The 23,665-nt window shown below is 40.4% G+C and overlaps 1 protein-coding gene across 7 annotated transcripts in view; it reads right to left on the reverse strand.

Moving 5' to 3' along the window:
- zbtb40 (zinc finger and BTB domain containing 40) overlaps positions 1–23,451 on the reverse strand; it is a 114,542-nt gene extending 91,091 nt beyond the window's left edge. For 3 of the 7 annotated variants that reach the window (XM_087980649.1, XM_087980654.1, XM_087980656.1), the window contains exons 1-5: positions 23,343–23,451; positions 19,580–20,381; positions 13,664–13,797; positions 10,744–10,942; positions 1,262–1,401 (exon numbers count right to left, since the gene is read on the reverse strand). In XM_087980649.1, coding sequence (XP_087836775.1) covers positions 1,262–1,401; positions 10,744–10,942; positions 13,664–13,797; positions 19,580–20,330 — 1,224 coding nt within the window. In that variant the 5' untranslated portion in view covers positions 20,331–20,381; positions 23,343–23,451. Of the gene's footprint in view, positions 1–1,261; positions 1,402–10,743; positions 10,943–13,663; positions 13,798–19,579; positions 20,382–23,142; positions 23,318–23,342 lie in introns of those variants that run through there. The other 4 variants (XM_087980651.1, XM_087980653.1, XM_087980650.1 and 1 more) reach the window with 4 other exon arrangements.
- Positions 23,452–23,665: the final 214 nt, after the last annotated feature.

Here is a 23,665-nt window from a genome sequence, read left to right on the forward strand (position 1 = left end):
ACAGATCTAAGTGGGTTAGCTATGGTACTTGTAGAGTTATGGGGCTAGGGTGGAGGGCTGGGCCTGGGTAGATGCTCTTCAGAGAGTCAGTGCAGACCCTGAGCTGAATGGCTTCTTTCCACAATGTAGGGATTCGACGATTCTGACTTTATGATCCTATTGCCATTACATATTGTTCCTGCAACTCGTGATTTTGAGGTTTTGTGTTTATTTTACATCAAACTCACAAACGTGCTGATTTCTTGAAAAATGTTGTCTGCTACTGAGTGTGACCACTGAGCAAAATGGGCAAAACGGCCTTGGCAATATTCCATTTTTAATACATTAGTAATTTAATAACTCAGAACAACATCATGAACTGAAACCCACCAAATACATTAACAAGTTACAATAGAAAAGCTCACACATGCACAACATCATTTCAATAACACCTGCAAGAAAATGTTAAGCAAATGCAAACTCAGATGATGGTATATTTGTTCTACAGTGTGTACTACTGGACTAAGATTTGAGTCTATTCTCAGATCTATTTACGAGGAGCTAAATCTTTGTCAGCCAACTGGCTTCTGACTGTCATTTTGAAGGCTTCAGAAATTTTAGAAAAAGACACGCTGATGGATACCACAAAAACAGTGAGTGAGGTCAAATAGATTTAAGTGTACTCAGCAATGATACTTTTTTGTTTTGAACAGCACTGAAGCCACGTGAAAGGGAAATATTAAATTTATGCAAAGCAACATTTAGGCCAGAGTGAAAACATAACCTGCAACTTTTGGTATCTTAAGACCATAGATTCACTAGGATGATACACTGTCGTTATAAGGAGAGGCTTGAAATGCTGGACCACTCTCTTTAATGCAGGGAAAAATTACCACAGCCATAAGTTTTTACATCTGATAGATTTTGATTGCATGCATGGAAAAGATCATCTTATCTAATTGTTGAATTGCAACAAAGTCATGAATGAACATGGATAAAAGAGTGCAATGAGAGATTAGGAGAAAAACTTTGCAAGAGAAAATACATGAGGCAGACATAAATTGATCTTTGAATGATTCAATGGTAGAGAAAAGGGGAGATTATGGACCAGTGAGATATGCTTTAGATTGCTGTAGTAAAGAGCCTGTAATACTGTAGATTTCTGTATCTCGAAAGAGACAAGAACATCACTTTGATCTCGTCCCAGATTGCCAATGATGTAGAACTAGGTTGCCTTTCTTTTTCAATTGTGAAAATAAACATTTTAAAACTGAAAAATGACCTTTTTCTCCTGCTCGCTGAAAACCATTTCTTCAGCAGACTCCAGGCAGTCCAATAAAGGGCTCAAATCCGTCACACATTGCAGAACCTCCTCTTTGTGTAAGTAAAGGTTGAGCAAAAAATCTTCACTATCAATACGACCTAAATATTAGAAACAACCAATCCATCAGCTCCAAACAAAATAATATACAGAAACCAACCTCTGAATAAACAAGGCTCAAGTAAAAGATGAAATGAGTCCTTCACACTAAATTGAAGACAATATTATTTATGAAAAAGTCTCTAGCTGAAACATTAACTCTTGCTTTTCTCTCTCAGATACTGACAAATCTATACAGTACTTCCAGCATTTTCTTATTTCAGATTTTCAGCATCCACAATAACTGGCTTTCTTCTTCATCTCTCTACCTCAAAAGACTTCAAATTGATTCGCTAAACCATTGACATTTGTTAGATATGGCCTACGAATAACAAATTATTTGAAATTTTGCCTACTTTTTAGATATACAGCTTACACTTTATCACTGTATAGCAAAGAGCAAGTAAAACCTACATTTTTTTTGAGATCTAAATCCATATACAAACTCCAGCTTGAGGTAGTTCTCTTCCCTCAGAATCAAAGTTGTGGAGACAAATTTCACTCCAGAAACTTGAACACAACATCTAGCTGCCACTCCTAACTGAGGAACTGCTGCACTATCTGGGATACGGACTTTCAGATAAAACAAACTGAACGCATGGCAATATCCTCTCAGCTGAGCAGAAAAGATCCCACGGCAATGCAACTAAGGGCAATATTTATCCCTTAATCAATACAGAATCATAGAAAGTCAGGAAGTCCTACAGCACAGAGACAGGCCCTTTGGCCCAAACTGGTCCATGATGACCAAAATATCTATCTATGCTAACCCCATTTCCCTGCGCTTGGCCCAAAGCCTTCTAATCCTTTCCTATGCACATATTTGTCCAACTGCCTTTTAAATGTCATTAATGTAGCCAACTCAACCACTTCTGCTGGTAGTTCATTCCAAATGTATACCACCTGCTGTGTAAAAAATATGTCCCCTCAGGTTCCCTTTTATTCTTTCCCCTCTAACCTTAAACTGATGCCCTCTGGACCTCAATTCCCAACTCTGGGAAAAAGACTGAGTGCATTCACCCTATCCATTCCTCTCGTGACCTTATACACTTCTATAAAGGTCCCTTTTCCCTAATATCTCCAACAGTTTATCTGGTCATTATCACATTGCTGTTTTGTGAACTGAGCCATGCACAAAATTCGTTGATGCATATCCTACATTACAGTAATGAATGTACTTTAAAAGTTTTTAATAAACTTTAAAGCACTTTGGACTAAACTGAAGTTGTGAAAGACAGTATGAAAATTTCAGTATTTTTCCCTTCAGCTTTTGCATAAACAATCTATCTTCAAGCATATAGAGCAAAAAAATATAGTTATACCTGCAAAATGAAAGCTTGATCAATTTTAAAATTCTCACCCTTTCTTTCAAATATTCCTGTTTTCTTACCTGTTCCTACTGCTAACTCGACACCCCTCAGAGATTTCTGCCCTGCTCCAATTCTGGCCTCCAGCACATTGCTCAAGCTAATCAATTGGTGCAATACTTTTAACTATAAAGATGCAAAGCTCTGGAATTCCCATCTTAAATCTCTCTGCCTCCCTATTCTCTTTGCCCTTAAAGTTCTCCCTATAAACAACCTCCTCAAGCAAGCATTAGTCGCCGCCCTGACATCTTGTGGAGTTCAATTTCAAATTATGCAAATAACTATCCTGAGGAGGATTTGGGACTTGTCAATATTATAAGAAGTCCTATATAAATTTAAGTTGTTGTTCGTTTGAAGAGCATGACTATTAACAGACCAGAGGGCGTAGAAGGATGGGTTTAGTAAATTTGTAAGTAAGGTCGGTGGAGTTGTGGATAGTGACGAAGGATGTTGCAGGTTACAGACGGACATAGATAAGCTGAAGAACTGGGCTGAGAGGTGGCAAATGGAGTTTAATGTGGAAAAGTGTGAGGTGATTCACTTTGGAAGGACCAACAGGAATAGAGAGTACTGGGCTAATGGTAAGATTCTCGGTAATGTCGATGTGCAGAGAGATCTCAGTGTCCATGTACATAGATCCCTGAAAGGTTGATAGGGTTGTTAAGGAGGCATATGGTGTGTTAGCTTTTATTGGATTGAGTTTCAGAGCCATGAGGTCATACTGCAGCTGTACAAAACTTTGGTGTGGCTACATTTGGAGTATTGTATATAGTTCTGATCACTGCATTATAGGAAGGATGTGGAAGCTTTGGAAAGGGTGCAGAGGAGATTTACTAGGATATTGACTGGTATGGAGGGAAGGTCTTATGAGGAAAGGCTGAGGGAGTTGAGGCTGTTTTCGTAAGTGAGAAGGAGGTTGAGAGGTGACTTAATTGAGACATAAGATAATCAGAGGGTAAGATAGCTTTAAATTGAGGGGTGATAGATATAGGACACATGTCAGAGGTAGTTTCTTTAATCAAAGTAGTAGGGGCATGGAATGCATTGCCTGCACAGTAGTAGACTCGCCAACTTTAAAAGCGTTTAAATGGTCATTGGATAAACATATGGATGAAAATGGAATAATGTAGGATAGATATGCTTCAGATTGCTTCTACAGGTAGGTGCAACATTGACGGCTGAAGGGCCTATACTGCGCTGTAATGTTCTATGTAATAAGATATATAATTTGACAAATTAAGAGTTGGAGTGCATTCTCACACAGCAATGCCTCAACATTATTACAGTCATATAGTTATTCCTCAAAGTTTTTCCCTTTCTGGTTGATTATCTGCAACTAAAAAGCTGAAAAATAAACCTTTTTGTTACAGGTTCCTGTCTCACTTGGGCAATCTCTCTTCAGGACAATCCATATCCAAAAACTGCTCTGAAAATTCCACTTGCATTTTGATAAATGCACCCAGCAGGTGAAACAAACTGTAAAATTCAAATTAAATCAACTTTCTAAACGAAACACCTTCAACATTCTTTAATACAAGTCAATTTGCCTTACCTCCCAATTTTAACAGATCGTTTTAAAAGAATTCCAGGTGCTGGATCCACGTTTTTGTCAAAATCTACTGTTCTTCCTTGGGCCTCACCCTATCTGTGTATCAGGCTTTGTTGAAATGTGTCCATTAGTTTTTGTGATATACTGCTTATAGACAGAGACTGGCAAAGAGGGGCAACAACTTTACAACAGCCACTGCTAGTGGCAGAGAAAATAAAATGGATTTTGAAATTTACTCATTTTTAAGTTATACAGGAAAATTAAAAATGCAATGACTATTAATACTTAGAATTTTCTAATAGATAAACAATATATAGTCCTTTACCTTTTATTACAGGTCATCTTTGCTGCTGCCTGGTTGTCTGCAAGTAATACATCCCAAAAACTAATTTTAATAAAACTTGGTACACAGGACCAAGGGAGACCATATGCAAAGATACAGATCCAAATCCTGAAGGTTTTTTTTAAGAAAGAATGTTATAGACTGTCTCAATGTGGGATAATTTGTCAAAGAGTTACCAAAATATGAGCAGAGCTTTCGGGCGGCACTGGCACAGTGGTTAGCACTGCTGCCTCACAGCACCAGGGACCTGGGTTCAATTCCAGCCTCAGGCAACTGTCTGTGTGGAGTTTGCACATTCTCCCTGTGTCGGTTTCCTCCGGGTGCTCCGGTTTCCTACCACAGTCCAAAGATGTGCATGTTAGGTGAATTGGCCATGCTAAATTGACTGTAGTGATAGGTGAAGGGGTAAATGTAGGGGAATGGGTCTGGATGGGTTGCTCTTCGAAGGGTCGGTGTGGCCTGTTTCCACACTGTAAGTAAGTAGTCAAGTAAGTAAGTAAACAGGTGTTGAAATGATTGGCCTGAAGCCATTCCACAGTGAAATGGAATTAAAAATATTATTTTGTTCACTTTCTCAAGAGCAATTAGGGGTGAGCAAAAATGTTGGTGGAGTCAGCAACATCTGCACTGAGTGATTTTTTTTGAGAAGTTACAAAGCATCAAGGCAGGGAAAAGTGTCAAGGAAGATGTGCGTTATTGTAATACTGTTACCACAAAGTGAAAGTGTACACTGAGTATCTTCTTCACCTGTTCAAAAATATTTTTATATACTGTATAATATGCAAAATATAAGAACTATGTTCCCAATTATAGCACTTTTAAAAATTCATTCATGGGTTGTGGGCATTGCTGCATTATTGCCCATTTCTAACTGCCCAAAAGGACAGTTTTAGATTCAACTATATTGCTGTTGGCCTGGAATCACATGTACTAGGTAAGAATACTGCTTTCTTTCCCTAAAAGATATGAATGAATCAGATGGGTTATTCTTACAATCTTCATCAGTTTTATGGTCATCGTGAAATTCTTAATTCCAGATTTTTAATTGGATCCAAATTCCACCATCTGTCATGGCCAGATTCAGAACTAGGTTCCTGGATCATCACTGGAGGCTCTGGAGGTCTAGTGATAATACTGCTCTGCAGATGTCTCCCAATACATGACAAAAGAAAAGAGAGGTGGGCAGGGTATAGAAATCTTCCCAAAAGACTTTAATGATCAAATATATGCTCATTTCAAATAGAAAGAAACCATCATTTACATATTTATCTGCTAATCCACTCTGTGCAGGATCTGCTAAGAGGGTTTAAACATTTGAACTACCACCCAATATCTCTTTGTTTAGTCTGCATTACCTCCAGTTGACAATCGAGATTTTATTGCTTCAGTACTAATTGAAACAAAAGAAAAGATGTGCAATAATTCCACTTATCTGAAATAACTAAAAAAAAAATCTGTCTCAGAATTGCACTATAGTCAGACAAATTCTGGCTACAAAAATGAAATCTGTAGAACAGCAAAATTATGATAATTTAGCTTTGCTAATTTTATTCTATAATATTAATTGTAATTGATAGAATAAAGCAGTTTTCAAATAATAATTAGTACATTGCCCACAGCTGCCTCACAGCGCCAGAGACCTGGGTTCAATTCCCGACTCAGGCGACTGACTGTGTGGAGTTTGCACATTCTCCCTGTGTCTGCGTGGGTTTCCTCCGGGTGCTCCGGTTTCCTCCCACAGTCCAAAAATGTGCAGGTCAGGTGAATTGGCTATGCTAAATTGCCCATAGTGTTAGGTAAGGGGGTAAATGTAGGGGAATGGGTGGGTTGCGCTTCGGTGGGTCGGTGTGGACTTGTTGGGCCGAAGGGCCTGTTTCCACACTGTAAGTAATCTAATCTAATCTAATTCTCTTCAGAAGTGCTCTTGATGCAGTCGAGAATATAAACGAAAAACAGAACAACAGTACCACTTATTGACAGCAACCTGTAACTACAGAATACTAGCTCCTCTTTACAAATGGGTTCCTGTGAAACGTTGATTGCACAGACAAGCTTGATCTTGAGAAATGTCAAAATTCCTAAGAGGATGCCTTTTTCTTTTAAAATGGCTACTATCTTTTTTTTAAGCATAATGAACAGTAGAAAAATAGACTTGAATGATTGACTCTTTGGTGTTAAGCAGTGTTGAGCAATGTTGTTAAAACTTCAATACCTTAACCATGTCATCAAGTAAGCAAAAACAAAATAAAACTAAAGTAGCTCAAAAACAGCCAACGCTGGGTGGTACTGGAAGAAAAAACCAATTATTTTCACACAATCTCTTCAGTGACATGATTAGGTGAATTTATACTGGGTCTACATAAATGGAAACAATCACAGGAAATATGCCTGCTAATTCGGATTTGGGCTAAAGTGAGAGTTCAGATAAAACAAGCCACCTTTCTTGGCAACTTCATGGCAAGGCTCCTGGTGATATTAACGTATAATAGCTGGACAGTTACTACGTGGCAAGCAAATCCTTCAATCACCTCAACAGTGATAGCCAGCTCAAACAGCAGCTCCACATTGGGCATAGTCAGCAGTTGCACTGGACTGACCTAGGAAGGTGCCCATATTGAATGAAGCAGGGATTCTTGCTTCCCACTGAGAGTCAGCTCTGACAAGAGTCTTTTTAGGTGCAATGGATAGATAATTGTCCAGATATCAGTCAAGGAATTGCTGCTTGTAGACAGTATGGTGCATCGGGCTAAAATGGAATTTTAGGATGAGGGTGTAGGGTGTGGCATTGTATGGAGATTGAATGAGGTTATAGATCTGGAGAGGTGCTTGGGAAGATCGTGTGATTTGGAATGGGGATGGAAGAGGAAAATGGAGAGATTACGGCACTTGAAGTATTATAATTTAACATAAATGTCTTACGAATCTCTCAGTTTCAAAATAAGGAATTTTGATAGAGTAGACAGGAGAAAATTCTTTTTTTTTTTGAGTGAATGGAGGGTAACTGACCAGGCAAGACAGATTTCAGATAATTAGCTTAAAAAAATGAGGATTTTTTTAAAATGCAAGTTTTGAAATCTTTAATTCTCTGTGAATGGGAAATGGAAGCAGATTGACTGGAAACTATCCTTCAAAGATATATACTTAAAAGAGAAAGATTCGCACAGCCGTGAAGAAAGTACAGGGTTTTAATACTAATTCAATAGCTCTATGAGCCTGCCCAGGTACAATGGGCTGACAGTAGCAGTGATGGCTCTATTTCCTTCAGGCAACATCCACACACTGACAACTATGGAAATCTGCAGCAAAATGCATTTTTGGAGAGAACTGTCAAAGTCATAGCACTCTTTCTAATATGTATAAACTTGATTTTGGGGTGCTTGCTCTCCCCCAGAGGAACCCTTATCAAACAGCATTTATATTTTGTCCACCCTGTTCCGATTCAGAAACATTTGGCGAATATGAACTTTTAATCTTGGCAGGTCACAATACATATTTTACAACTGCTCAAACCCAGTATCATAAAAAGATAGGCATCTTTTGCTATCTAAAATATATTAAGCTTTTCATTCTTGGGACAATACTTGTGAATCTCGTCTGAACACACTCCAAGGCCAGTACATCCTTCCTGAAATATGTGGCCCGAGATATATGCTCACAACACTCCAAATGTGGTCCGACCAGAACCTTATTGAGCCTCAGAAGTGCATCCTGCTTTTACATTCAAGTCCTCTCAAAATAAATGTCATCATTGCCTATGCCTTCCTAACTACTGACTCATCAGCAAGTTTTCCTGAGAGAATCCTGGACAAGAACTCCTAAGTCTCTTTGCACATCAGACTTCTGAATTTTCTCCCCATTTAGAAAATAGATCGTCCCTCTGTTCTTCCTACCAAAGCACATGACCTCACACTTTCCCAAGTTGTACTCCACCTGCCACTTCTTTGTCCACTCTCCTAACCTGCCCAAATCCTTCTGCAGTCTCCCTGCCTCTTCAATGCTACGTTTCCCTCTATCTATCATTGTATCACCTGTAAACTTCCTTCATTGAGGTCATTAATGTATAAAGTGAAAAGTTGTGGTGCCAACACTGAGACTTCATTTTCCAACAGCCCAAAGTCCACTTATGCCTCTTTTTTGCTCTTTATATATTGAAAGAAACTCTGACAGTCTTCCTTTATATTACTGGCTAGTCAACTCTCATATTTAATCTTCTCCCTCCTCATTTCTTCGTTTGTTGCCCTCTGTTGGTCTTTGTAAGCTTCCCAATCCTCTGGTTTCCCACTGCCCTTCGCCACATTATGCGCTCTTTTGTTTTTATGCTATCCCTGCCTTCCCTAGTCAGCATGGTTGTTTCATCCTCTTTGTACCGTGCTTCTTTTGCCTCAGGAAGAATCTCTGCTGTGTCTCCTGAATTATTCCCAGAAACTCCAGCCATTGCTGTTCCACAGTCTTTCCTGCTAGGCTCCTCTCCCAGTCAATTCTACCAGTTCCTCACTCATGCCTCTGTATTAGCCTTTATTCAGCTGTAATAGAATCATAAGTAATTGTATCTTCTTCTTCTCAAATTTCAAAATGAAGACAATCATATTATAATCACTGCCTCCTAAGGGTTTCTGCACCTTACGTTCCCTTATCAAGTATGCCTCATTGCACAATACTAATTGCCTGTTCCCTCGTGGGCTCCACCACAAGCTACTCTAAAAAGCCATCTCATAGATATTCCACAAATACCTTTTCTTGTAAACTATTACCAACCTGATTTTCCCAGTCCACCTGCATATTGAAATCCCCCACGATCACTGTAACTTTGCCTTTCTAACATGTCTTTTCTATCTTCTGGTGTATCTTGCGCCCCAGCTCCTGACTACTATTTGGATGCCAGTACATAACTCAAACTATGATTTTTTTTAATCTTTGAGGTTCCTCAATTCTGCCCACACAGATTCTACACCATCTAACCCTACTGCATTTCTTACTATTGATTTAATTTCATTTCATACTCCCTCTGCCCACTTGCATAATGTTTCATAGGATGTATATCCTTGAATATTCAGCTCCCAATCCTGATCCCCTTGCAGCCATGTCTCCGTGATGCCCACCAGGTCATACCTGCCAGTTTCGATCTGCGCATAAGCTCATTTATCTTATTCCTTATGCTGCATGCATTCAGGCATAACTCCTTCAGTCCCATATTAACTATCCCTCTTCTCATAGTCATTCCTTTGTCCAATGTGCTTGAAGTTTGATAGAGTAATAGAGTCAGAGATGTTCAGCATGGAAACAGACCCTTCGGTCCAACCCGTCCATGCCGACCAGCTATCCCAACCCAATCTAGTCCCAGCACCTAGCCCATATTCCTCCAAACCCTTCCTATTCATATACCCATCCAAATGCCTCTTAACATGTTGCAATTGTACTAGCCTCCACCACTTCCTCTTTGTGTTTGAGCTGGAGATTTTAATAACCTCTCCCAAGTTCTGCACTCTTACCTCCTTTAATTCGGGTTTTCTACTTTCCCCTATAACTGAACCCCCCCAAACCCCCATTTAGTTTCAAGTCCTATACACGGCCCTACTAATGTGATTCGCAGAGAGACCTCACAGTTCAAGTGCATAATTCTTTGAAGGTGCCAGATGAGCTGAAACTATTATTAGGGCTTATAACCCCTTGGGTTCATAAATAGAGGTATAGAGTATAAAAGCAAAAAGTGATGCTACACCTCTATAAAGCACTGGTCAGACCACATTTGGAGTATTGTGTTCAGTTCTGCTTTTGATGATAATCCTCAACCATATTGGGTGAAAGGCTTCCGGAAATGTTTCCCCTGTAAAACAGAAGGCCCCTAATCAGGAATTTCCAGAACAGAATTTATCCAAATGCACAAGTATGTTTTTCTACCTGGGTCAGAAATAAGGTTTCCAGCTCTAATCAGACTTTCTGGACTAATGTGTCTTTGGAATAAACCTTACATGAGTTACACTTAAAACAAAAGTTGAGTAATGCAACAGCTCCAAAGTAACATGCTAATCTACTGGCTAGTGCAGAACCATTATGCCGACTGAACATTGCTGATGAAAGCACTCACCAGTTTCTATTAAACGTTCTATGGGCAGGTTTCGGTTTAAGTTCTGAAGCACAGTTTGTAGCTTGGGGTAAGCTTCTTTGCTCCGTTCAAGCACAAACAACAGGGTATCCAGTTGCAAAGTCTTTTCTTCTATGACTTTATCCAATAATCTGCAGAAAACTTCACTGCTTTCTGCTTCTTTACAGCAGTCGAGGAATACCTGAGGCAGAACATGGAAGTTCGACACAAGTTACACTTAGTCCATACTATGACTTATCTCACTCACTATTTATACTGTTGTAAATTTATATACAGGTAAAGTAGTCTACATTTGCACAGATGTAGCATGCATCTGGAGACCGAGTGGCACACCTCTAATGATAGAAATATTTACTTCACAATATACCCTGACTTTACCAGCCTCACATTGGAAATTATTCCATTCTTCAATCAAGGGAATGAGTGGAAGAAGCACATTTCATCAGGAAACAGCAACTAAGACTAAGACAAAGGTTAAAAAAAGTATCACTATTGAGGGATGAGGGAGGGTCGTAGTGAGGAAAAATGGCAGGGCAGGAGACATTTAAGAGGGGGCAGGTATTAGAGGTGTCAGTGGCCTGAAAAACAGGCAAGTCTCAAGGCTCAGATGAAACGTATCCAAGGCTGCTGGGGGAGGTAAGGGAGGAGATTGCAGAGGCCTCTGACATTCGGTAAAGATCCTCTATGGGGACAAAACAGAAAGGACTGGAGGATACAGTCAGTTCTGCTATAATGCAGTAGTTCTATTCTCATGCAATCCTGTGTCATAGGAAATTCATGTAATAGCAGCACCGTTTAAACTAATGAAGCTGGAATTGCATTATAACCAATACACACTTTAAAACTTCACAACTTAGAAACAGTGTCTCCAATTCGTCAATCATGTTATAGTGAAGTTGTGTTCACAAAATGCACGTTATAGCAGAATGACCTGTAGTTAATGTGGTAATATTATTCAAAATGGATGGAAGGAATACATTGTAGGCCATTAGTGGTGGAGAAACTATTGGAAAATTCTGAAAGACAGAACTTGGAAGGTTCAAAATAAATCATGAATAGTCAGGGGAGAGATATTGTTTGACAGGTTTGATTGAGATTTTCGAGAAGGTGTAGATGAGAGTACTGCAGCAAATGTAGCGTACATTGACTTCAGCAAGGTTTTTGACAAGGTCTGACATGGGAAATTGGTCAAGCTGCTAAAATTCCAGGAAATTCATGGCAATTTAACAAATTGGATTCAAAATTGCCTGAGTGACAGCAGGCAGAGGCGATGGCCAAAGGTTGTATTTGTAACGGGCAGCCTGTTCTCAGAGTTCGGTGCTGGGTTCCTTGCTATTGTAGTGTACATTATTGACCTAGACATGAATATAAAGATATGATCACTAAGTTTGCAGATACTATGGAAATTGGTAATGTGTTGAATAGCAAGAAGGGAGGCATTACACACTAAGAAATTAGGGATCAACTGGTCAGATGGGCATAATGATAACAAATGAAATTTAATCTAGGAATGTGATGTGTTGTATTTTCTGAGGTCCAAGAAGGTAAGGGAGTATACATTGAACAGTAGGACCCTAGAAAGTACAGAGGATCAGAGGGACCAGATGTGCCTGCCCACAGATCCCAGAAAGCAGCAGAACTGTGGGTGATGTACATCAGAAACAAAAGCAGAAGTTGCTAGAAAAGCTCAGTAGGTCTGATTTAAGTTCTGGAGGGTCTGCCTCAGGACAGGTGCATATGGTGGTTTATACAGATTATGGGAGAATTGCTTTCACTATTTGATGCACTGAATACAAGATCAGGGAAGATCATAATGGAGCTGTACAAGATATGAGATAGGACATAGCTGAAGCAGTGTGTAGTACTAGTCATCACACTATAGAAGGGATGAGACTGTCAGAGAAGTTGCAAAGGAGATTCACTAGATAGGCTGGCATTATTTTCCTTTGAGCCGTGAAGGCTGATGGTGACCTGATTGAGATGTACAAGATTATGCTGGGCATGGATTGGGTAGATAAGAAGAAACATTTCCCGAGTACAGGGATCAACAACTTTAAGATAAAGGCCAGGAGGTTTAAATGGCATTTGAGGAAGAATGTTTGCACCCAGGTGGTAGTGGTTGGGGGAGGGGTAACTCACTGACTGGTAGAAGCAAGGACCATCACAGCATTCAAGAAGTGGAGGGTTTGAGCTATATAGAGGGGCCGGGACTTTTTTCATGAAACCATGGGAAGTTGAGGGGTGACTTCATCGTGTTTTATAAATTCATGAGGGGCTTAGATAAGACGAATAGCCAATGTCTTTTCCCTAGGGTAGGGGAATTCAAAACTAGAGGGCATAATTTAAAGATGATAAGAGAAAGATTTAAAAGGGACCTGAAGGTCAACTTTTCCCAGAGGGTGGTTTGTATGTGGAATGAACTGCCAGAGGAAGTGGTAGATGCAGGTACAGTTAGAATATTTAAAAGACATTTGGACAGGTACATGATTCTCCTGCTCCTCGGATGCTGCCTGGCCTGCTGTGTTTTTCCAGCATCACATTTTTCAACTCTGGTCTCCAGCATCTGCAGTCCTCACTTTCTCCAGGTACATGAATAGGAAAGGTTTAGAGGGAATAGGGGCTAAATATAGGCAAATGGGAATAGTTTGTGCAACTTGGTCAGCATGGACGAGTTGGACCGAAGGGTCTGTTTCCGCGCTGTATGAATCTATGACTCTGAGTATTTAGATAAACACAAAGTGCCATATCATAGCTACGTAGAGTAGAATGGCATAGTGGTGTAGCTAGGTGCTCAATGACTGGCATGGACATGAGGGACCAATGGGACTCTTTCCATGCTGCAAAACACTATGGTTCTATGAGACAATCATTCAAAATATAGATATCAAACATAAATCAAAACCTTTTTCTCTTCCATTGGGATGTCATCACATTTAACCACAGAATCCACTAAAGCGTGTAAGTCCTGGACAGCCTGTGCAAGATCCTGTTTATGCTGCATGAGGAAATCTTGTTCTGAGAGATTTCTGGGCTCTTCTGCTCAAAGATACAAAAATAATACTGAAAGTTTGCAGAAACCATATTACTGTGGAAATTCAGAAACAGGTTTGATAAAACTAATTAATTTAACACATTCTCTCAAACATATACAGCTCAAAAACATGATCACCCAACACTATGGTGGCCTGGCATGGAAGGGAGTGATTGGAAACCATTAAATTGTAAATTGCAACAATCATCCTCCAAATAGTGGCATCTGATAAGTTTAGAGGAAGTAATCTAAATCACGCACAGTATGGATTGTCATACAGACCAGTGGGTCACTCACTCAAAGTCAGACCTGGGGACAACCCAAGATAGATATTTGCACCATCAACCTGCAAACGCCATCTCACAGAGATAAATACCGAGCAACCTAAAATGCCAAACTGGAACAGTATGACCTCACTGATAGTTCTACTCCAAGACACTGGGGATCACAAAGCTACAGTAATGGATAATGAGGTCATCAGACCAGCATCAAGGTTTGTTGAAAATTACAAGGAAATACACATCCGGCAGCAGTGAATAGGTTTGCTTCGAAGGTTTACCTAGCTCACCTGGCCAGCCAAGAGAAAAATCAGCCAAATGAAGCATGCAGCACCCTTCAACATTAATTGAGAAATTTCCAAAATGTCTCAAGGATCACATTTTCAGTAAAAAATTCAACTGTACTTAGATGGTGGTAACATAAGAAGCTGTTGCAATTCACCAAAATCTGGAACAGCATTACAAATCCAAAATCCTGAGAAGCGCTAATGGCAAGACACTACACAATGACATGATTATGTGTAGCACAAGCGATACTGTCATTAACCACAGAAACAATAGCCTATCAAAGAAGAACTTGATAAGAGCCCAGCTTTGGAGAAAACTGTGACAGCTATCAATCGGATTAAAGCAACAATGGCTTGGGTGATGGAAATTCCCCCCTCCAAAGACTTGAAGCATGGCAGCTCTGTTCAACATACTGTGAGCTGTTCATGACCTGCTGGGAACAGGGCAGATTTCCACGGAATGTTTGTGATGCCAATATCATCGTGTTTAAGAAACAAAGGAGAAAATTTAGACAGCTCCAACTACTGTGGGATCACATTTTTTCTATTTCAGAGAATCCTGGCTACAATACTTCTGAACCACCTTGTTACTGCTGCAGAAGAAAACTTCCCAGATGACCACAGCAATATCAGCACAGAAGCCGCACAGGTATGGTACATGTACTCAGAATATTACAGAAAACATGTTATGAGCAAAGCAAAAGTCTGCACAACATTTTCAAACATCTCACCAAGGTATTCACTACTGTGAATAGACTTGAAAGATCTTCGAAAGGGATGCCCACCCAGATTTACAGCTTTAGTGAAGTAGTTTCATGAAAATGAGTATGGACATGGCAGGCACACATTGACCTCTCAAATCCCTTTCATATCTCCAATAGCATAAGGCAGATGTGCACTGGGCCCAATTGAATTCACCACCTTCGCCAGCATGATAATGCAGTAGGCAATGGAAGACCACGAGGGGAGCTTACATACACTTCCAGAATGAGAGAGCTTTTATCAACCTCAGGCATCTTCCAGTTCACACAAAGACTCAGGAAAAACAATGAACTTCTTATCGCTAATGACTGCATTCGTCTGGCCAGCATTTATTGTCTATTCCTGATTGTTCAGATGGCAGTTAAGAGTTAATGACATTGCTGTTGGTCTGGAGTCACAGACCAAGGAAGGACAGCAGATTTCTTTTCTTAAAGGATACAAGTAAAGCAGATGGATATTCACAGTAACCAACAATGGCTACATTAGACTGGTTTTTATTCCCAGGTTTTTCAAAATTGAATTCAGATTTCACCATCTGCCATGGAGGAATAAGAATACTGAAACACAGAAATTTCAGTGGCTCATTTCTGCAAATCTAAGTGCTCACAGAAGACGAAGAGAAGTTATTTTGCTCAGAATTATTTTCAGCAATATTAGAAAGCCAGATTTTTCTCTTCCAATGAAGACCCTTCAGCTCAGATTTCAAGTGAGGTAGAACTGTCAACATGTTTTCTCATTAGCTTGCAGAAAACACAATGCACAAGTACAAAATAGTCAAGTTCTTGAGAAGTATCTCCCAGTACAGAACATAATTCATGTAAGGAATTGTGTTGCTGACATAGAATGTCAGAAACAGAAATGGTCACCAAGTCACACTACTGATTTCACAGTCACTTCCAAATGCTGCTTAGCACTGTAGCTTCCAAAAAACTGGCTACTTTCCTCCATGTTAAAGAAAATCTAACAGTGATTTTCTAAACACATGAAAACGTTCCAAGATGAGAACATTTCAAGTTTATTTTGCACTTGCTGCAGTTGTTCCTGACCCTGCGTGAGGCCCTAGCATGGCGACAATTGAACATGACTCTCCAATGTATGATTTAGCAGTCATTTCACTCCACAGTTACACTACAGCACCTGCAACAAGGTATTAGACTAAACCCCTAAATGACACTTTAGTATTAAACATTCCACAGAGAAGTAGGGCATCAGAAAAACACACTGCGCCAACCTCTAAGTCCCTTTCTCCCATTTGAATTCAAAAGGATGGAGAAAGCATTTCTGACAAAACTATCCCAAGTCCAGGACATGCCAAGAGACCTTCAAAATCAATTAAGCATTTTTAAATTCGGAATCACTTTTGGAAAGCAGACTGATATGGCAGTCAAATTGCACACAGTCATTCGATAGCAAAGGATCAGTGGGGCATTCAACAATATCGATCAGGGTACTAAACCTGTCTTGTTCTCTTTCAAATACTGCCTTGGGGTGTTTTCAAATCACTTGAGAGGTGGACAAGGCCTCGGTTAACATCTCATAGTAAAACATCATCAAATGCTTGAAGCACATCTCACCAAAATAGATTGCAACACAGCTTGTGCTGCTTAACATGTATCTTCAGTATTAGTGGTGGAGCAGAAGCCAAAACCTGTTTGCCGAAACACCTAAAGACAAACACTTTAAAGATTATCAACAGATCTGGCAGCATCTGGAGAGAGAAACCAGAATTATCATTTCAAGTCCAATCATCCTTTTTCTGTTCTGGATTTGAAATGTTAAATCTGCTTTCTCTCCACAGGTGTTGCCAGACCTGCTGAACTTCTCTAGCAATTTAAGTTTTTGTTTCAGATTTGCAGCATCCACAGTTTTGTTTTGTTCTTATTTACTTCAATGTAGTTTCAGGAACATCAGTTGAATGAGATGTTACTCCAAAGAATTACAGTCTAAGTGAAGATTCCAACCGCATCTTGTAAGGAATCAAAGTTATAATGCATTAAATGATTCATCAATTACATTTATTTATTCAAAGTTTAAAGGAAGAATGGTTCAATTCACATATTGTACGAATTGTATTCCAAAACTCAGGGCAGCATTCAGTTTATGAGATTCAATCACAGTGGTGTCAAAAGAGTAAAATTTAATAAGTACACAGTAGTTCAACTGCACAGGCAGTCTGAAGTGCCGTTTGCTTCCTGTGAGAGAACTTGCAATTTTTCTTTCATTTGTCTTGTTTCTTTATCTTTTGTCACATATCATCTCTCAGCTTGGTAAACAAGTAAGCCAATTGTTTACAAGTTTTAGCTAGTGTGTTGATTGGTTCTATGTGGAAGCACAGATTTTCATTAGTGAAGCACCAAGCTGAGGAGAGCATATCCCTCAGCTAAGGTCAACTGTTATGCTAATGTGAACAAAAAGTCATTTGAGGTCTCAAGTTTTGTTAGTCTTTGTCACCATGAAAATTCTTCCTGGTAAGTTGCTGAAAGTTTGGAGAAGATTTGGATAGGTACATGAATCGGAAAGATTTAGAGTGATATGGGCCAAATGCAGGCACGTGGGACTAGTTTAGTTTGAGAAACTCTGTCTGCGTGGACAAGTTGAACAGAAGGGTCTGCTTCCATGCTGTATGACTCTTTGTCTCTTTGACCGTATTATCCCCAGCTACTTATATTCATTATCAAATTTGTCCAATACATCCAGCTCTCCAACCTCACCAACATGTGCAAGGTGATCAGAGACTTAGTTGGCATTGTGTGAAGAGAAGAGATTTAGTTGCCTCTGTTGCTGCTTCCCTTTCCTTTTGCCTACGACACTGAACATAAACCACACACACACAGCACCCCCCTCATCCCCAAAATATCTGAGATTTGACTTTCCCTTCATCTCTTGACCGCAATTCTCTTTAATCTCTGTAACACCCTCCAAACTCTCCATACCACTGACTCTGGTCTAACAAATTCCACTCCCACACTTTCCCACCATTGTTGACTATGTCATTACCTGCCTCAATCCAGGTTCATGTATTTGCCTGAAAGATCCTCTGCCTCACCAACCTATCCGCTTCAAAATCTTTCAGAAAACCAATCAATCAATCTTCTGATGATCCCTTCTGGGACTCAAATGTCCTTTTTATTTGCTTACACAAGACTGAAGTGACTAGGGACATTTTCTATATTAAAGGCAGGATGCAAATTCATGTTTTGTTCTGAAAACAATCCTTTACTGAAGAAAATAGGCGGTGCGTACATTTAAACGCTTAAATTCTATTTAGTTGGGGAATTACTTCAAAGGGATTTACTAATCTTGACTAACCTCTAAATATTCCTGATGAAAAGCTTATACCGGAAGCGTTGATTCCCCAGCTCCTTGGATGCTGCCTAACCGGCTGTGCTCCTCCAGCACCACATTCCTGATTCTGATCTCTGCAGTCTTCACTTTCTCCTAACCTCTAAACATTGCTGCCCAGTGCCCAAAATCTATATACTAGCAGTTATTGTGGCCAGATTAAATAATCAACCAACAGTAAAACCATACTGGGGCAGCACAATGGCTCAGTGGTTAGCACTGATGCCTCACAGCACCAGGGTCCCAGGTTCGATTCCATCCTCGGGTGACTGTGTGTGGAGTTTGCACATTCTCCTTGTGTCTGCGTGGGTTTCCTCCGGGTACTCTGGTTTCCTCCCACAGTCACAAAGATGTGCAGGTTAGGTGAATTGACCATACTAAATTGCACATAGTGTTTGGTGCATTAGTCAGAGGGAAATGGATCTGGGTGGCTTACTCTTCGGAGAGTCGGTGCGGACTGGTTGGGCCGAAGGGCCTGTTTCCACACTGTAGGGAATCTAATCTAATAAATGATAAGGGCATATTAATATAACCACAGAGTTAATCTGAAATATTCAACCAGAACCAGAAATCTACCACACAGCTTTTCATATTTAAAATTATTTAATGGAATGTGGACATTGATGGCATTTGCTTGCAATCCCTAATTGACCTTGAACCTGGGCCATTTCTTAGGGCAGGTAAGAATCAAACTCAATGCTATCAGTCTGAGTAGGATTCCAAATTTCCTTTCCTTGAGAACATTAATGAGCAAGGTAGGATTCGATTATAATTCCATTAAATTAGCTTTCAATTCCAAATTTTTCTTTTAAGTTAGCGGAATTCAAGTTTCACCAGCTGTTTGAAAAGGCAGACTGGCGTGGTGACAACGGCACCAACAGGTTTGAACTCCTGCCTCTACAGCATTCCAAAGGGCCTTTTGATCACTAGTTCAGCAACATTATCACCATATCACTAACTAATTGCCGGCTCAGGACCATATCATTGGGAGAGGTTGAGATCATTCCCATCACCCCTGCTGTTTAATTGACTGAAACTCTCAAACTGACATCACTGATAATCATCTGTTGGGTTTCAGAGATAAATTGACACCAAAATGTTACAGTACTGTGTTATACCTGTTATTGAAAACTTCCCTTTCTTGCTGGGGGGCTCATTGAGAATTTCTTCACCCTCAGTACATCCTGAAGAATAACTAGCACTCTGGATGTCAGCCACGTGATTTTCTGCTGAACTTTCTTGCTCCTCAACGTCTTGTTTTGAATCATCAGCAAACAGAATAGTCTCCTCAGCAGACAGTGCAACATTGGTGCTTTCAAAGCCCTCAATATCAGTGCAGTTTATTTCTTCCAGAGAGGGGTTTTGCTTTGCTGGTCCAGTTACTTCAGTATTATTAGAAGCAGGCATATTATTGTCCATTTCTTGAGATACACAACACTGCTGCCTGATGGCCGGACTTAGTGCATCTTCGCCAATAGCAGGGCTCGAAGCCCTCATTTCATTTCCCCCAGTGTGCTTCATTAAGTTTGCCACAATGTTTTTGCAACTGACAGCAATATCAAACATTTGTAAATTGTCGGCAACAGAAACCACTTTTGTAAAGTTGTGCTTCCCTGGTGGAACTTTCCCCGCATAGACCATCTCCAGAAGAACAGCAAACTCCTCTGGGCTGACAACAGTTTGGTCAATGGAGATTGTATCTGTGTTGTCCAGTAGAGATTTGAAGAGCAAACTGGAGGCAGCCAGCACAACTTTGTGCGCTCTGAATGGAGTGTTGCCAATGAGTAACGTGCAGTCGCAAAACTGTTCTTCTTTTCTTAGGGTGTACAGCTGCTGCATGAGCTGCCTGCTATAGTTTGGCAGCTCCATAGTGTCAGGCTATCTCAAACTGTGTCTCAGGATTGTTCTTCCAGATGCTACCTTTAAACAGTAAAGAAAAATTAGGGAGTAGTCCTTCAACAAATCAGCATAATTTTTATATAAGATTAGTTGACCACATAATACAATAATTACAAATCAATATGGGTCTTGGTTTGCAAAATGCTTTATATTTTGTGAAGTTGCCCTTCACCTGTGGGATAACAGCCAGCTAATTTAGATATTTTAATCATCGTAGTATTTAGGTGCTGACTGTTCATAGATTCATACAGAACAGGAAAGGAGTTCAGCCCATCAAGTCTACACTGACATAAAGGTACGCTTATTCCAATTTCCTGCACTTCTCCCACATCCTTGAATGTTATAATATTTGAAGTACTCCTACAAATATTTAAAAGTTGTAAGGTTTCCAGCCTCCACTACCTTCCCAGGTAGTGCATTCCAGATTCCTATCACCTGGTGAGTGCAAAAGTTTTTTTCCAAATCCCCTCTACCTTACTATGCCCTCTCGTAATTCAGCCCTTGACGAAGGGGAACAGTTGCTCTCTATTCACCCTGTCCATACCCTTCACAATCCTATCCCTTCAAGCATGCCCCCACTCAGGCCTCTTGGCTCTAAGGAAAACAATCCAAGCCTATCTAGTCTCTCCTTATAGCTCAATTTCTCCATCCCAGGTATCACCCTGAAGAACCTCCTCTAGTGCTATCTCATCCTTCCAGTAGTGGATTGGCCTAAACTGCACACTGTACTCCAGTTGTGGCCTTATCAACACTCCATACAATTCCAACATTATCACCTTGCTCTTATACTCTATGCTACAACTGATGAAACCACGTGCCCCATTTGCCGCCTTAACTATCTTATTCACATGCTCTGCCGACTTCAGGAATTTGCGAATAATTACCCCAAGGTCCTTCTGTTCCTCTAAGTTACTCACTGTCCTGCCATTCATTAAATACTCCCTCACCTTCTTTCTTCTTCCAAAGTGCATCACCATCTGATCAACTCCTGTATATTGTCCTGGAACCTACAAGCATCATCTTCATTATTTACCATGCTGTCAATCTTAATGCTGTCTGCAAATTTGCTTTATTCACCCCACATTTTCATCTCTATCATTTATGTATAAAACAAATAATAAGAGTTCCAGTACTGATCCTTGTGGTACAGTACCGAACACCTACCCCCAGTCACTCAAACAGCCTTTGACCACTACCCTTTGGATCCTGTTTTGGATCTACCTTACCAAGTTTGTCTCAATTCTACGTGTGCTAACTTTCTCAATCAGTTTCCCATGTGGGACCTTGTCAAAAGCTTTGCTAAAATCCATATAAACTACATCAACTGAACTTCCCTCATCCAATGATCACATTTTCAAACCTTCCATCAAATTTGTTAGGCATGTTCTTCCTCTGACAATGCCATGCTGACTATCCCTAATTAACCTATGCTTTTCTAAGTAGGTATAAATGTGCTCCTTCAAAATTTTCTTGAATCATTTTCTTACCACTGAAGTGAAACTCACTGGTTTGTAATTTCCTGGTTCATCTCTATTCTTTTTGAAAGTGAAACCACATTACCTGTCCTCCAGTTCTCTTGCACTACCCTGGTGGCCAGAGTGGGATTAAAAATTTGTGTCAGAGGCCCTGCAATTTCCTGCCTTATCTCCCACAGTAGACTGGGATGCAACTCATCAGGCGAAGGGATCGAACTATTGCAAAGCCAGATTGAGCCTCTAATACACACCATTTCCTATGTCAAACTGTGCAAAGTCCTCAGTCCTTTTTCCTGAATTCTGTACCTACAATCGCCTTTTCCAGAGTGAAGACTGAAGAGAAGCATTCATTGAACACTTTTCCAATATCCTGTAGATTCACAAACACGTCTCTTGGTCCCTAATAGGTCCTACTCTAACTTCTCTTTAATGTATTTATAAAATATCTTAAGATTCTCCATAATCCTGTTAACAAGTCATTTTTCCAAGTGCTCTTTTTACACTTCTACTTGTTTTTTTAAAACCTCTCCTGCACTTCCTGTAGTTCTCTAGGACCACAGATGAATTGCTCCCTTTGAACTTGCTAAATGCATTTCTCCTTTTCATCATCCAGTCTGAATTGTCCTCGGCATTCAAGATTCTCTAAATGTATTGTTCCTACATTTCCCTCTAAATATGTTGGACCTGTGCTCTCCCTAGGTCCTTTTTGAATGACTCTCCCCATCTCATTGCTCCACTGTAGATTTACCCACAAGGAACAGTTCCCAGTCAACTGTAGCCAGACCCTGCTTTATTTTAATAAAATATGTCTTTCCGCACTCCAAAGTTATCTTTTGTATACCTTTTTCTCCTTGTCCAGAATAAATTGGAACTGTACCATGTTGTGATTTAGACTGGATAGAATTTTTCTCATCCATTTGACACTAAACACCTCAAATAAGATGCAAGGTCTTGAGGGGGTGGGGGAGAGAATGCATACAAGCTATAGAATGGGGTGGAGGAGTATAAGATAAATAAAACAAAAAAAAACTATGGTTGCTGGAGATCTGAAACAAAACCAGACACTGCTGGTAAAAGTCAACGTGTCTGGCAGTATCTGTGGGAAGAAAGTAGAGTTAACTTTTTAATTTTGGTGACTTGATCAGAAAAAGTGAATAGGATGAGCTGATAAAGTGGGATGCTGGAAAACGGACAACAGGTCAGGCAGCATCCGAGGTGCAAGGTAAGAGACGTTTCGGGCAGGACCGTTCTTCAGGAAGCTGAAGTAAACAGAATGTGGCAGAGAGAGAGTGAGTTAAATCAAATACCTGTGAAGGTGAATGAGAGGTTGAGGGTTGCAGAGGCTGGTAAACCATGGAAGGGTAAGAAGCGACGTGCAAGGAGGTACGCTGGCTGCTGGAAGGACAAGGGTTTCGAAGCTCAGCTCATGGCTACACAGAATGAAATATTTTGGATGAAGCCTGGCTCGAAACAGCCGAATGACTCCTGCCCTGTTGCCCACACTGACCTGCCCCAGACAACTCGCTGTCCAGTTGCCACTTCTTTCAGCTCCCCAAACACGGACATCGCCGACTGAGCAGCTGAGCGACAGTCTCACTCACACACACAGCACTTCCGGCTTCTCCACCGGAACAACAACCCGCTGTCACCCACAGCCAAGACACTGCGCAGACTCAGTGCGGCAACTTCAGCGCAGTATGCTGGTTCAGTCCCGGTCGCTTCCAGACCCTCGACCATAGTACGCACGCCCAGTCGCTGCCTCTTGACCACAGGACGCAGGCTGTGTGCCGGCCACAATACGCATGCCCAGTCCCGTCCCCTTGGCCTGCA

Source organism: Chiloscyllium plagiosum, unplaced genomic scaffold, assembly GCF_037043375.1.
Source record: "Chiloscyllium plagiosum isolate Xiang-an unplaced genomic scaffold, Cpla_swu_hap1 HiC_scaffold_37, whole genome shotgun sequence".
NCBI lineage: Eukaryota > Metazoa > Chordata > Chondrichthyes > Orectolobiformes > Hemiscylliidae > Chiloscyllium > Chiloscyllium plagiosum.